This window comes from Hyperolius riggenbachi, chromosome 10 (assembly GCF_040937935.1).
Source record: "Hyperolius riggenbachi isolate aHypRig1 chromosome 10, aHypRig1.pri, whole genome shotgun sequence".
Taxonomy (NCBI): domain Eukaryota; kingdom Metazoa; phylum Chordata; class Amphibia; order Anura; family Hyperoliidae; genus Hyperolius; species Hyperolius riggenbachi.
Genome location: NC_090655.1, coordinates 235,648,555 through 235,665,023, shown reverse-complemented (window position 1 = coordinate 235,665,023; position 16,469 = coordinate 235,648,555). Strand labels below are relative to the sequence as shown.

The following is a 16,469-nucleotide window of genomic DNA, read 5'->3' as shown; positions in this document are numbered from 1 at the left end:
ACAGGGATTCAGGTGTGTGCTTTGGAGAACTGCTGTCCAGATTGGCAAGCGATCTGGACAGCAAGCTATTGTTTGAATCGGCAGTAGTTTCCCATCTGCACATTCAGACTTAATGGAAACAGTCTTTTTGCTTTTACAGGATAAAGACTCATTCACATCATAGGCACTTTGGTGCACATTTTGGCAGCACATATTATGTGCAACACGCAAGAATGGCAGAAGTGCACAGACCGCACTTCTATGCTGCGCTGTACAGTACAGCAGTGTGATGCGCTATCACACTGCTGCATGCATTTTTCAGGAATCACAGCGCTGATCCCATTCACTGTAATGAATGAGATCAGCAGCGCGCAGATGGCGTGCAATCATATGCATTGCGTCCCAATAGCACGGCCAGTCTGCATCAGTGATGTGACTGAGTCCTTAGGCTACGTTCCCACCTGCTGCCAGATCACAAGCAGTCAGAGGGAGAGGACAGTGTAATGTCCTCTCCAATGGTCCGCTGGGATCTGGCTTTAGCCCAGGGCAGATAAACTCCCCTACAGGCGCAGAATCCTCCAGGACACCGAAGTACGATGAGGGGTGCGGGCACACCCGAGATGCCCATGCACAGAAGCCCGTGACTGCCCAGCAGAACAGAGAGATATAGCGGCAGAACAGAGGGGCCGAGGAGGATGGCGAGGGAGGCCCCAGTGCTCATGGGGCTTGAGGAAGCCCCAGGTAAGTATAAATAGGGGCTAGTGAACCATCTCAGGTTCACTTTAAAGGACAACTGAAGTGAGAGGTCTATGGAGGTGGCCATATTTATTTCATTTTCAGCAATACCGGTTGCCTGGCAGCTCAGCTGATCCTCTGCCTCTAATACTTTTCGATAGAGAGGTTATTGGCATTATTAAGACACTACTGCAGCCAAGCAGACTAGCAGATCCTGCACACAAACTTAGATCCTGCACACAAAAGGCTTCTTAAAGTATCTGCATTAGCAGCATACAGAGCAAGCAGAGGCACACAACATGTTTTGGGCATAGCTCTTCCTCACCTGAGAAAACCTGTCGTGTGCTTCTGCTTGCTCTGTATGCTGCTAATACAGATATTTTAAGAAGCCTTTTGTGTGCAGGATCTAAGTTTGTTCTAGTACATGGTGTTGCAGGAGAGGTGTACCCGCAGGGGGCTTGCACCGGCTTCCAGTTCTAGAGTTAGAGACCAGGGATGCTCAAATCTGACCCAGGAGATAGCCGGATAGTTGCTATCCGGATATCTCCCAGGACGGCTGTGCGGGGGTGTTTGGGGGAGGGGGGGGGGGTGGGCGGTTCAAGCGGTCAAGCTTACCTGTCTGACGTCTTCTAGGTATGTCCCTCAGCGCCTCCCACGATGCGCTCCACACTTCCTCCTTCAACCTGGAAGGAGGAAGTGTTTGTACTACTCACGTGACCGCTGCGTGGAGCGCATCGTGGGAGGCGCCGAGGGACCCACCCCGCACAGCCCTCCTGGGAGATATCCGGATAGCAACTATCCGGCTATCTCCCGGGTCGGATTTGAGCATCCCTGTTAGAGACCTGTAATGGTGGTGAAGTGTGGTTGTTCCAGTAAAGCGGACCAGCAGTGCTGCCGGGCAACTGGTATTGTTTAAAAGGTAATGAATATGGCAGCCTCCATATCCCTCTCACTTCAGTTGCCCTTTAAGGTTAATGTGTGGTATGTCCTGCTACAGCAGGGGCATAACTGTATAACCAAGGGCTCCTTATCAAACTAATCTTAAGGCCTGATGAAACTTGTCCAAGGAGGCTGCTAACAACCACCTCTGCTAAAAAGCGTGTGTACAGCACGGGCGCCACCAGGCACCAAGCAGCCGCTTGGGGCCTCATGTTTTTAGGGGCCTCGGAGGCTCCGTGACGTCATCAAGACGTCACACTGTTGTCTGCGCCGCGGCGTCTAATAGGCAGCCAGCGCAGCCCAGCTCCAGCCTGCAGAGCAGGGTTACGGGAAGATGGCGTCCAAAGTCCTGTACTGGAGACTATTTGTGTCTCCAGTACAGGGCTTCGGGTGCCATCTTCCCGTGGCCCTGCTATTCAGTTCAGTGCGGGAGACTGCAGGAGGATCGTCCGGGGAGCTGCACGCCAGAGGTCGGCAGTGTGAGGGGACTTCTGTCAGGTGAGTAAATTCTTTTTTTTTTTTGCTGAAATGTGGCCCAAATTGTGTTTGTTTTCTGCTAAAATGTGGCCCAAATTGTGTTTGTTTTCTGCTAAAATGTGGCCCAAATTGCGTTTGTTTTCTGCTAAAATGTGGCCCAAATTGCGTTTGTTTTCTGCTAAAATGTGGCCCAAATTGCGTTTGTTTTCTGCTAAAATGTGGCCAAAATTGTGTTTGTTTTCTGCTAAAATGTGCCCCATATTGCGTTTGTTTTCTGCTAAAATGTGGCCCAAATTGCGTTTATTTTCTGCTGAAATGTGGCCCAAATTGCATTTTTTTTTGCTGAAATGTGGCCCAAATTGTGTTTGTTTTTTGCTGAAATGTGGCCCAAATTGTTTGTTTTTTGCTGAAATGTGGCCCAAATTGTGTTTGTTTTCTGCTGACATGTTGCCCACATTGGCCTGGTGCACACCAAAAACCGCTAGCAGATCCGCAAAATGCTAGCAGATTTTGAAACGCTTTTTCTTATTTTTCTGTAGCGTTTCAGCTAGCATTTTGCGGTTTTGTGAAGCGTTTTTGGTGTAGTAGATTTCATGTATTGTTACAGTAAAGCTGTTACTGATTAGCTACTGTAACAAAAAACGCCTGGCAAACCGCTCTGAAGTGCCGTTTTTCAGAGCGGTTTGCGTTTTTCCTATACTTAACATTGAGGCAGAAACGCCTCTGCAATCCAAAATCTGCAGCAGCCCGGGAGAATGCATTGTTTCCTTCCTAGCAAGCAAGCAACGTGTCTGCACAGCCTTTGCCCTGCAATGTCGCCCGAGGAATTGGGTCCCAATAGCCGTTGAGTGACATTGAGTATATGAACGGGACCTTTAGAGCCTTCTTAGCATTTAAGACTCCATCTTGAATGTTTCTGAAAGTACCCCTGAGCCAGGGTAAAATCTATTGAAGGATGCCCATTGTGGGCTATATTACCTTCATAGAAGTGTCCTGGCATTGCTCGTTATCCTCAGGGTTACCCCTATTAATCCACCAACCCCCCACTACTCTAAACTGCCAGGCGTGGGTTTTGATCAGCACAGTAATAGACAATGCTTGTGAATGAGCACTTGCTTTCTCTGTGTTTGCACCATTTGGAACTTACACCAGCGCAGTTCTGATTCGCACTCCATCGTTAGGCGGAGCCTCCTGGATTTCATATTCAACTGAAGGATTCCGTCAAATATGAAGGGGTATGGGGGACCCCAAGGACAATGAGCAGTACCTCAGTTCAGGGGTACTTTAAATTAAGGAACGACCTTTTTAAGGTAAAATAATCTTCTAATTATGAAAAATATGTCACTGCTATAAAAGCCACTATAAACAGCACCCGACTGACTGCAATAAGTAAAAAAAAGTATTGTGATTATTCACTGCAGGACTGAGGCTGTACAAATGCATAACCAGCCTGTAGGCTCGAGATGCGTTTTGTTGCTATGCAGGAGGCCCAGATCCAAACTAAGAATGTCGGGACAAACCACTCCCACTTTTAGGCCACACCCCCAGACCACGCCTACAAGCCAGTATTTTTCCCCCCAAAAGGTGGCAACCCTACCCCCTGCGGCTGCATCCCTTGCAAGGTCTATTGTTACGCCCCTGGTCTACCCCATCCCCTGACCACACTGATCCAGTGCTGGGACATATTTGAATGCTTGGTGAATGTTCACAGGGCCGCACTTCCATCTCCATGCATGAGCAGCTCTGTGCTACTGTCCAGGTGCGGTTCATCATCGCGCCTTCGTAGTACGGCTGTGCTCTTCCATCGGCTGGAGGGTGGCTGTGAAGAAAAAGAGGGTCCCAGCAAGCAACGGTGGGCTGCAAGAGGATTGGGGAAGCCTTTGGATCATTCAGAGGCTACCCCCCCCCCCCCCCAAGTATTTAACTTTTGCTTTCTTTTCTTTCTTTTAGTTGCCTTGCTGTCCTGCTGATCTATTTGGCTATAATAGTGTCTAAATCACACTAGAAACAAGCATGCAGGTAATCTTATCAGATCTGACTATAATGTCAAAAACACCTGATCTGCTGCATGCTTGTTCAGGGGCTATGGCTAAAAGTATTAGAGGCAGATGATCAGCAGGATAGCCAGGCAACTGGTATTGCTTAAAAGTAAATAACTATGGCAGCCTCCACATCTCTCTCACTTCAGTTGCCCTTTAAGAAGACTGAGTCCAATACTCATCTGGGTCTTGAAAAAGAAAACACCTTATGCTACAGAAGTCACCTTGTGCTGCATTTAGACACAATGGTGGTAAAATATATAATAGATGTACACATACTTGTTATCACCTATGGGCGGCATGGCTAACTCTAAGATACAGTAGTTATTTTTAAGAGATGTCGAGGGTGCCATATTAATTTCCTCCTAAACAACTTTGATTGCCTGATTGTCCGGTTGATCCTCTGCCTCCAATACTGTAAACCACTGTCTCAGAATGCTTATGCAGATCAGGTGCTCTGACTAAAGTTTGACCTCACTAACCCGCATGCTTGTTCCATGTGTGTGATTCAGCCACTACTGAGCTCAAAAAGATCAGCATGACAGCCACATACCTCCCAGCTTTTTTTGAGATAAGAAAGAGGGACACTTGAGCCACGCCCCTGCCACACCCCTGATCACGCCCCCGTCACACCTCTAGTCACGCATACCATAAAGATTTCATAGGAAAAATATGTTGTTTTATAATTAAACCCACACTGGTCTTTTCTATCCTGGTTCATTTTCCTTCATATTAACATTTTAAAATGAGTAATCAGGGGCGTAGCAATAGGGGTTGCAGAGGTTGCGACCGCATCGGGGCCCTTGGGCCAGAGAGGCCCCGTAGGGCCCTCCCTCAACTGCAGTATTAGCTCTCTATTGGTCCTGTACTCATAATAATCATTTGTATAGATACCTTGAATAGTAGCAATCTTTAACAAACTGTTCCCCATCCCCTTCTTGCACCTCTGACACTGTAGTTGCCATTGACAGGTTTTGGTGCGCCGTATCAATTGTTATGTATAGGGTGCTTGGGGGGGCCCCAATGTAAAACTTGCATCGGGGCCCACAGCTCCTTAGCTACGCCACTGTGAGTAATGCTGTATATCAATTTAAAGGATGGGAATAAAATTTAGAGTCAAACACATTTTGTAGTAGAGAAATATATAGTTTATATAAAAAGAGAGACAAAGTCCTGAAAGAGGGACAAATGAGGAGGAAAGAGGGACAGGGCTCCCAAACAGGGATTGTCCCTCCAAAAAAGGGTACATTGGGAGCTATGCAGGCAAGTAACCGAGTAATAAATATGGCAGCCCGCATAACCCTCTCTCTTCTCTGTCAACAAAAATATTTTTTAAGACTAGATAAAAAAAAAATCTCTCCCCTCCATCATGCAATTTTGATCCCCGTGAGACACTCCTGTCTGAGCAGCGTTTTAGAATCGCTTTCAATCACTAGCGATTTCCCAAAACCCTTTGACAAGGTAAGTGGATGGAGCAGATCCCACTGGAGCGATTGTGACTAGGGAAATCGCAATTGCAGGAAAGGCAGCATTTTGGGAGCGTTTCCATTCTAATGTATTGTATAGGAGCAGGGAAATCACATCCAAAATCGCTCACAAAGCACTTCCACAAATCGCTAGCAATTACTATAGCGCTTTTTAGTGGGTCTCAGCACTTACATCATCACATTGCAGAGCCAGATGAATTGCTACACTCATATAGTAAAGCCTAAGACAGTTCAAAGAGGAACTGTAGAGAAAATAACATAATGAATACAATTGCTTATTGTTTACAATATTAAGTTATAGATTATTTAGTCAGTAATTACCCAAATCTCTCCTCTCTCTGATTTACATTCTGAAATGTATCACTGGTGGTGACATCTTTAGACCTGCCAGATGATCTATACGGAATGTTCGTTACTGAAAGTTCTATGCACAGAAGGAGATACTGCTTGCTTGGCAGTTGGAAAAAGCCATTATTTCCCACAATGCAACGAGGTTCACACACAGAAAACTGTCAGGAACTTTGTCATGACATCACACCGTGGGAGGGGTTTCACCACAATATCAGCCATACAGACGCCCCCGGTGATCTATTTGTGAAAAGGTAAAGATTTGTGGTGGAAAAGGGGGTATCAGCTACTGATTAGAATGAAGTTGAATCATTGGTTAAAGTTCCTCTTTAGCAAAGCATTAGTCCAATTTTTCAAAAGGGAATCAGCATTTCGATGGGTGTCACTTACATTCTGCTGTTCTGCTTTCACAGACATCTTGGCCAGGGTTATTGCAGGAAAAAAACCTCACAAGAGTCCCAGCCACTTACAGCTCACACCTTTTTGAATAACGCCTAAAGAGCATATAAAGCCAGAAGAGTGCGTATAATCAAAGCAGAGCGGCTTATCTGTCTCTGGAAGCTAGTCTACAATGTTTTCTGGAAGCTCCTTTAGAGTTAAACTATACAGTGAGAGCTTCTAGGTTCTCCTTCAGTCACTACTGTGAATAAACACTGTAGCATAAAGCTTGTTTCATGTCCTGTGGTACAGGGCAGTTATACCTATGCCATATTTATTGATGTTTTTCCATGTTCTTTACTTCCCTGACATATTTGTTAGTGCTGCTATAGCTGTGTGTTGTAATGCCAATGTCATTTTATTGCTGTTGTGATCTCCTTTTAATGTGCTTAATAAACTTTTATTGTCAAAAAAAAAAACTATACAGTGAGAGGTTTTCTCCTTTCTCATTTGCATTGCTACCCCACTCCCCTCTCCCATTCTGATCAGCAACCGGAAGTCAGTGCGCTGGGAGATGGCAGTTGAAACCTGTATCTGAATGGAAGCCCATGTATAAGCATCTTTGAATGTTATCCAGGGCTTCCGATTGGACCTTTGATCTGGGCTAATAAGAATCTTTCCTTGGTCAGCATCCCAAGCAGTGGGCTCAGAGATGATTGGTCAAGAAAATGCCAAGTATGACATGTCCATTACAATGGACACCATAGATCAATGGACAGGCACAGTGGATGATACATAGCTGTGGCCTAGTGTGAACCCAGCCAGATGATCTCATAGAGAGGTTGTCCCACAAAATATTTGATATTCTATGACCAGCTCTGGGGAAGCTAATCTACCTTCTAGTATGTATTCAGGAAGCACCCAACGTGTGGAGTGTGACTGTCCTATCAGCCTCATCCTACAAAAAGATTTATCACCATCTGGGGCAATGATCTAAGTGCCAGGTGGCTGAGAGGAGATCTCACCGGAGCAAGATATCACAGTTACTAAGAAAATGACAATCTCTTTGATACTAAGGAAATTATATCCTCTCACTGTTACTAAGGAAATGATATCACCTCTCTGCCCCAGCCTCATAGAGCCTCAGCAGGTGTCTGATAAATGCATGGAATGCAAAGTTTCAAAATTGTGAATGGTCTGTCAACTGGATGTCACAGCCAGAGGTGGGAGGGGTGTGAGGAGAACCTGAAGCTTATTGGCTGATATCGGTGGGGAGGGTCTCAGGAAGTCACATGATACACAATAAATGCCCACAGGAAATTGAGCAAAACTGTCTTTAATAAAATATACACCAGTGACAAGGAAGGATTACATAGGAGGACAGATTACATGAAACCACACACCAGCTTGCATAATTGATTAAGTGTATTCCATACATTAAAACCTCACTATCTGTTCTAAATTGGAAAAAGAAAGGTAACCATGAACGCTCAAGTCAGGTTCAAGCACAGTCTTTTCTAGGCATTTAATAGAACATTATTTTATTTAATTATCTGATTTTTTTTTTTGTTTGTTTATAAAAACTTTGCACATTTTGAAAATAAAGAAATGCATGCTGCACATTTTATAAATCTACATTTCCTCCTCAGCGACCTCCAGTCACATGATCATGTCTGCTCAGTCTAGGCCCCTCCCCCGAGACTCATATAGGCATGAAAGGGAAAGAGCAAGTGCTCTGACAGCTGACATCACACTTCCCTGCTGACTGATAGGCTAGCACGGCTGTCAGTCACTAGTAGGGAGGTGTGGCTTCAGAATGACCTGGCTAGAGAGGGAAGTGAGCAGACAGATGGAAGTCATTTAGGAGAAGATGCAGATCTATGGAGTGGTGCAGCAGGTACACATCTCCCTTATGAATCTTGCTAAAACAGTGACATTGTACACAAAGCCTTTCTTTTATACATGTTTCATCTGAAACAACCTTCTGTTAATTCACACATAAAAAATGTGCTAAAGTTGGACTTTAAATTTGTAAGACAAAATAGCAGTCATGTGACCATTCCACACTTTGGGCACGCACCCAAACAATTGTTGTTGCGGTCATGTGACTGATATTTCCTGGCTCTCCTGCTGATCCTCTGCCACTAATACTTTTAGCCATAGACCCTGAACAAGCATGCAGCAGGTCAGGGGTTTCTGACTGAAGTCTGACTGGATTAGCTGTGTGCTTGTTTCAGGTGTGTAATTCAGACACCATTGATGACAAAAAGATCAGAAGGATTCCAGGTAACTGGCATTGTTTAAAATGAAATAAATATGGCAGCCTCCGTATTCCTCTCCCTTTAAGTGTGCTTTAAAAGATATCCGAGGAGATTAAGGTGCACATAACTTTACTTACCTGGCGCTTCTTCCAGCCCCTAGAAGTCTATGGGCTTGATTCACTAAGACAAATAGCATGCCTTATCAGAGATGACACGCCTTATCCACATTAACCTCTTGAGGACTGCAGGGCTAAACCCCCCTAGTGACCAGGCAATTTTTAGTTTAAAAGGCCACTGCAGCTTTAAGGCCAAGCTGCAGGGCCGCACAACACAGCACACGATTGATTCCCCCCCCCTTTTCTCCCCACCAACAGAGCTCTCTGTTGGTGGGGTCTGATCGCTCCCCCCATGTTTATTTTTTTTTTATAAATATTTGTGTTGCCGCTTTTTTAAAAAAAAACCCTCTTCCTTTAAATCCCTTCCCTCCCTCGCTCCCTCCCTCCCCACAGCCGGCCAATTACGGCGATCGGCTGTCATAGGGCTTCTGCCTATGAGAGCCGATCGCTCTCTTGTCCCCCAGGGGGACAGCCGTGTCACATGGCTGTCCCCAGTGCAGCGCTGCTGCTGATCGCAGCGCTGCACAGAGTAAATAGACGGCGATCACGCCGTCTAACAGTCTCCCGAGCGGCAATAGCCGCTCGGAGACTGAAGGCGGGGCGGAGCTCCGCCCCCCAAGCAGGAGATGCGCGCGCAGCCTGCGCGCGATCTCCTGCAAAACAGAGCCCCAGGACTTTACGCCAATTGGCGTTAGGCGGTCCTGGGGCTGCCGCCTCGGCAAGAGGTTAACACACCTTATCAGAGTAGCATAGCAAACTTTTGCCTGCTAATTGGCAATGATGAGACCTCCACTCGTCCTGCCCTGAGCCCCGGCGGGTTCGTAGCGCTCTCTATGCTACTCTGATAAGGCATGTTAACTTTGATAAGGCGTGTTATCTCTGATAAGGCATGCTATTGGTCTTAGTGAATCAAGCCCTATGTATTAGTTGATGTAGCTGCGGTCTTCATCTATCATAGGCTTCTGCACCTGCCTCTTACGGTCGTGCTGCCTAGCTCATTTTGCGCACACACAGTGCTACTGCGCATGTGCAGAACGCTCCCAGCATTGGGAGTACAATCCTGTGAGTCACGCACAAGCACAGAAGCCGCTGACCCAGCCACTATGGGGCTGACAGCAGGAGGCAGGAGAAGTCTGGAGCTGCATCAAAGGACACTCAGCCACTATGGGGCTGATGGCCGGAGCCAGGAGAAGGCTGGAGCTGCAGCAAAGGACACTCAGCCACTATGGGGCTGACAGCTGGAGCCAGGAGAAGTCTGGAGCTGCATCAAAGGACACTCAGCCACTATGGGGCTGATGGCCGGAGCCAGGAGAAGGCTGGAGCTGCAGCAAAGGACACTCAGCCACTATGGTGCTGATAGCCGGAGCCAGGAGAAGGCTGGAGCTGCAGCAAAGGACACTCAGCCACTATGGGGCTGACAGCTGGAGCCAGGAGAAGTCTGGAGCTGCATCAAAGGACACTCAGCCACTATGAGGCTGACAGCTGGAGCCAGGAGAAGTCTGGAGCTGCATCAAAGGACACTCAGCCACTATGGGGCTGACAGCTGGAGCCAGGAGAAGTCTGGAGCTGCATCAAAGGACACTCAGCCACTATGGGGCTGACAGCTGGAGCCAGGAGAAGTCTGGAGCTGCATCAAAGGACACTCAGCCACTATGGGGCTGACAGCTGGAGCCAGGAGAAGTCTGGAGCTGCATCAAAGGACACTCAGCCACTATGGGGCTGACAGCTGGAGCCAGGAGAAGTCTGGAGCTGCATCAAAGGACACTCAGCCACTATGGGGCTGACAGCTGGAGCCAGGAGAAGTCTGGAGCTGCATCAAAGGACACTCAGCCACTATGGGGCTGACAGCTGAAGCCAGGAGAAGTCTGGAGCTGCAGCAAAGGACACTCAGCCACTATGGGGCTGATGGCCGGAGCCAGGAGAAGGCTGGAGCTGCAGCAAAGGACACTCAGCCACTATGGGGCTGATAGCCGGAGCCAGGAGAAGGCTGGAGCTGCAGCAAAGGACACTCAGCCACTATGGTGCTGATAGCCGGAGCCAGGAGAAGGCTGGAGCTGCAGCAAAGGACACTCAGACTTCTAGGGGCTGGAAGAAGCCCAAGGTAAATAAAGCTATATACACTTTTATCACCTCAGATATCCCTTAAAGTATAGCTGAACTTTCTCCTAGAAACAAAAAATCCTTATCAAATCATCTTTATGTGTTTCTATTACATGTCATCTCTCATGTTGCTCTGGGGCTCTGTATATATTCACTGGAAAAGCTGCCTAATATGGCTGACAGTGGCTGCTGACATAGGAGTGACTCCACCAACTACTGTGTGCATATCCCTAGCACAGCAGCCAATAAGCAGCATCCCTCCTCCCTGTGTAATAAATATTACTGTAGTTAACACTAACCATAACTAAGCTATCCTCCACTTGATCTAATTTCTGCCACATTCTACAAGCCTAAATAATATTCTTTTATTAGCCTGTTTTATGAGGGCTTCCATCGTGCCTTCTACAAATCTGAAAATGGCATTACCAGCACAAAACCTTCATGAAGCTTACACATTTTTAACAGTTCCTCTAGACAATAAATGGTTATCTCCATCTCTAAGCTTTTCTGAGAGAAGAGTATACAGCAGCAGGAGCACAGAGACTTCAAGCAATGACTCAGCTCTGTAGACTTTCTTAGTTCATCACTATAAAAAGTCAATATCTCCTGATGATAGCTGCAGATGAGGAAATAAAAGATGTGTGGAGGGGTCTTGGTTAGGGGAACTCACCCATACCTTTTGTTCAAAAAAGTATTTATAATTAAAGCAAAACTGAACAGAAAAAAGTGCCCCTGGGGGGGACTTAACTGGGGAGGGGGAAGCCTTGGGATCATAAAGTGCCTTTCCCCATCATCCTCATAAGAAGGGATTCAGCGCTGGCACCCCCAAAAGTCCACTTGTTGCCGCTCCTGTGCATATACACTAGCAGCTTTCCCTTGGGCTTTAGCGGAAATAACCGAGCCCGATCAGGTCCGCTCTACTGTGCAGGCACGAGCCACCTGTGCAGTACAGCATACCTGAATGGGCTTGCACATATCTGCCGGAGGCCAATGGGAAAGCTGCTACTACGCCAGCACACACAGCCAAATGTAAATATTATTGTTCCTGCTTGTTCAGGGGAGCCAGCGCTGGACCTGGCTGCCTGAGGAGGAGAGGGAATCCTCATTAGGATCCAAAGGCTTCCCCCTCCCAGTAAGTATCTATTTTTTTTTTTAAATGACAGGTTTACTTTAAAAACTAGAAAGACTATAGTGGTGCAAAAGGAGTGTTTACAATTGTACCATCTGCTTTGTGCAAACTGATGCCACAGAGAGAGAGACATGAATTCTGGGCAATTCTGAGAAGTCTTTTGCATCAAGCTGTGCGCTGTCACGGTTTCCAGGCTTGCTATAAAGTTATACCAGCTGGAGGCCGAATCTAATAGCTCACACTTCACATCATTCAGCTAGATGACAAATGCTGTAAACGTATAAAGTGTACTATAAATTACCTTTTTCTTACGTTGCTTTCACTTACAGTAGTTAGTAAAAAAGCTGACAGATTTTGGACTAGTCTATCTTCCCATGGGATATTCTCAATATTACCTTTATTCTTTAAACCAGCACTCTCTGGAAAGGATCCATACAAAGATGCTGACCAGCTTCTCTACTTGTTTGCACACTATTACGTCAGAGAAACTGCAGTCCAGTATATGCTTTTGTAAATAAAGGAATAGCTGCAAATCCCCCATGAGGAGATGGACAAGTTCGAAACCTGTTAGATCTGCCAGATTTTTAAAGGCGATTGTAAGGAGTACATTTGAAATCGGCACCGGTAGACTTGGGCGCAAAATACAGCGGTATATAGCTGATCCTGCTTCTGCACAAGTCCGGGCCGATTTAATTACTATTCCACCTCCAGGCCGCCATGGATAGTGGGGAAATGAAATAATTCTGCTTCCAGCAATTGCTGGAGGCCGAATTATTATGTTTTTAAGCAACTTCGGCTCTGTCTTCTGACGGAGCCGACGTTACTCACTGAGCGCTTCAATAGGAATGATTCCTATTGTAGTCTATGGAGGCGCCAGCTGCGCCCAAATCTAGCAGCGCTGAAAAGCACTGCTCTGATTATAAGTGACTGCATCAAAGTAATTTATAGTTCATTTTACCCTGGGAGAAATGTTTATTCTTATGTATGTATTTTACAACTTTTTGCAATAGTTGTCCTATATAACACGTGTTTTCTTCCAGAAAACATATTTTCTTTTTAACATTCTTGTGCTGTGGGCATGGGGGTGCACCAGGCTAAGATGGCTGCCAAAAGCCCCACACCCCCAATCACGTGTGTACCTCTAAGCAACTCCAAGATGCCCCCTAATGTCTGTCGCCAGCATCACAGTGTGTGTATTCTCCTGAGAGCGGTAAACCACTTTTCACACTCATGAGAAAGCGTTCTCTTCAGACTGCGATCCGTGGAGCATGTACAGGTCAGCTTCCTGAAAGAAACCATTGCTGTACTCTGAACACAAAAAAGGATGCTCGCCACTGTGAATTTTCTGGTGTTTAAGCAGTGTTCCCCTCTCAATAAAACATTTCCCACAGTCTGAACACGGAAAGGGACGCTCGCCTGTGTGGCTTCTTTGGTGTTTTACAAGATCTCCCTTCTGAATAAAGCCTTTCCCACACTCTGGACAGGAAAATGGACGCTCACCGGTGTGGGTTCTCTGATGCCGAAGGAGGTTTCCTTTCTCACTGAAAGATTTCCCGCACTCTGCACACGAGAAAGGGCGCTCACCCGTATGAGTCCTTTGGTGCTTAAAAAGGTCTCCTTTCTGAATGAAACTTTTCCCACACTCTGAACAGGAATAGGGCCGCTCGCCGGTGTGGGTTTGCCGATGTCGAAGAAGGTTGCCTTTTTCCGTGAAGCATTTCCCACACTCTGAACAGGGAAATGGGCGAGCTCCTATGTGGCTCTTCCGGTGTTTAGCAAGGTCTCCTTTCTGAATGAATGTTTTCCCACACTCTATACATAAAAAAGGCCGCTCACCAGTGTGAATCCTCTGGTGTCTGAAAAAGTCCTTCTTCAAGCTGAAAAATTTACCACAGTCTGCACATGAAAAAGGGTGGTCACCTGTGTGGCTTCTCTGATGTTTAATAAGATCTGCTTTGATGAGAAAACATTTCCCACATTCTGAACAAGAAAAAGGACGCTCAAAACTACTGTGAGTTCGATGGTGCTTAATAAGGTCTCCTTTCTGAATGAAGCCCTTCCCACACTCAGAACATGAGAAAGGACGCTCACCAGTGTGGATTCTACGGTGTCTGATAAGGTTCCCTTTCTCAGTAAAAGATTTCCCACACTCTGTGCATAAAAATGGGCGCTCGCCTGTGTGACTTCTCTGGTGTTTAAGTAGATCTCCTCTGTGAACAAAACATCTCCCACACTCAGAACACGAAAAAGGACCGTCACCGGTGTGGAGTTGCTGGTGTCTAAGAAGATTTCCCTTGTCAGCAAAGCATTTCCCACACAATGCACAGGAAAAAGGATGCTCAACTAAGTGACTTCTCTGATGTGCGAAAAGGTCTCCTTTCAAAATAAAATATTTCCCACACTCTGGGCACGGAAAAGGAGGATCACCTAGGAGCTGATCCTCATCAACAAATGATGTGGAGGCAAAACAATTATCCAATTCAGAGCACAGAAATATGTTGTCTTGTCCGGGTCCATCTGTCAAAGTGGAAGAAGACTCCTCACCACTAGAAGGAGCTGTCCCTCTATCTGCACTGTGACCACTGTGATTGGCATTTCCAGAAATGGGGTTTCCTCCTGGAGAACATTGTATAATACTAACTTCTGCAGTAACATCTGGATGTGACATTAGGAGCCTCTTCGGGGTGCTCCCCACGTCATGCTCCCCTGTTTAAGAAAAATGTTACAGTTACACGCATGCTACCATTTAATGATCTGCTGTGAGGAGTCACTTATGCTTGTCTAGTAGTCACCAGTACAACAGACCTCTATGCCATGCACTGATGACATCCTTGTGCTATGGAAAAGAGTGATGGATCTACTAACATATCTTCTGCTCACACCATGATGTTATATTGAGGAATGGAGATGGGCCTTTCATATGATGTACAGTATCTCCTCCTCATTTGTTGGCACTATGATGTTATACTGAGGAATGGAGATGGGCCTTTCATGTGGAGTACAGTATCTCCCCCTCATTTGTTGGCACTATGATGTTATACTGAGGAATGGAGATGGGCCTTTCATATGGTGTACAGTATCTCCTCCTCATTTGTTGGTACTATGATGTTATACTGAGGAATGGAGATGGGCCTTTCATGTGGAGTACAGTATCTCCTCCTCATGTGTTGGTACTATAATGTTATACTGAGGAATGGAGATGGGCCTTTCATATGGTGTACAGTATCTCCTCCTCATTTGTTGGGGCTATGATGTTATACTGAGGAATGGAGATGGGCCTTTCATGTGGAGTACAGTATCTCCTCCTCATGTGTTGGTACTATAATGTTATACTGAGGAATGGAGATGGGCCTTTCATATGGTGTACAGTATCTCCTCCTCATTTGTTGGCACTATGATGTTATACTGAGGAATGGAGATGGGCCTTTCATGTGGAGTACAGTATCTCCTCCTCATGTGTTGGTACTATAATGTTATACTGAGGAATGGAGATGGGCCTTTCATATGATGTACAGTATCTCCTCCTCATTTGTTGGTACTATGATGTTATACTGAGGAATGGAGATGGGCCTTTCATATGGTGTACAGTATCTCCTCCTCATTTGTTGGTGCTATAATGTTATACTGAGGAATGGAGATGGGCCTTTCATATGGTGTACAGTATCTCCTCCTCATTTGTTGGTGCTATGATGTTATACTGAGGAATGGAGATGGGCCTTTCATGTGGAGTACAGTATCTCCTCCTCATGTGTTGGTACTATGATGTTATACTGAGGAATGGAGATGGGCCTTTCATATGGTGTACAGTATCTCCTCCTCATTTGTTGGTGCTATGATGTTATACTGAGGAATGGAGATGGACCTTTCATATGGTGTACAGTATCTCCTCCTCATTTGTTGGTGCTATAATGTTATACTGAGGAATGGAGATGGGCCTTTCATATGGTGTACAGTATCTCCTCCTCATTTGTTGGTGCTATGATGTTATACTGAGGAATGGAGATGGGCCTTTCATGTGGAGTACAGTATCTCCTCCTCATGTGTTGGTACTATGATGTTATACTGAGGAATGGAGATGGACCTTTCATATGGTGTACAGTATCTCCTCCTCATTTGTTGGTGCTATGATGTTATACTGAGGAATGGAGATGGACCTTTCATATGGTGTACAGTATCTCCTCCTCATTTGTTGGTACTATGATGTTATACTGAGGAATGGAGATGGGCCTTTCATATGGTGTACAGTATCTCCTCCTCATTTGTTGGTGCTATGATGTTATACTGAGGAATGGAGATGGGCCTTTCATGTGGAGTACAGTATCTCCTCCTCATGTGTTGGTACTATGATGTTATACTGAGGAATGGAGATGGACCTTTCATATGGTGTACAGTATCTCCTCCTCATTTGTTGGTGCTATGATGTTATACTGAGGAATGGAGATGGACCTTTCATATGGTGTACAGTATCTCCTCCTCGTGTG

General features: G+C 46.0%; 1 protein-coding gene across 1 annotated transcript in view; it reads right to left on the bottom strand.

Annotated features, from left to right (window-relative positions):
- Positions 1-9,176: 9,176 nt before the first annotated feature.
- The window catches only part of LOC137536943 (zinc finger protein 850-like), a 66,045-nt gene continuing 58,752 nt past the window's right edge, over positions 9,177-16,469 (bottom strand). Inside the window, exon 22 of the mRNA XM_068259112.1 lies at positions 9,177-14,694. Coding sequence (XP_068115213.1) covers positions 13,217-14,694 — 1,478 coding nt within the window. The 3' untranslated portion in view covers positions 9,177-13,216. The remainder of the gene's footprint in view (positions 14,695-16,469) is intronic.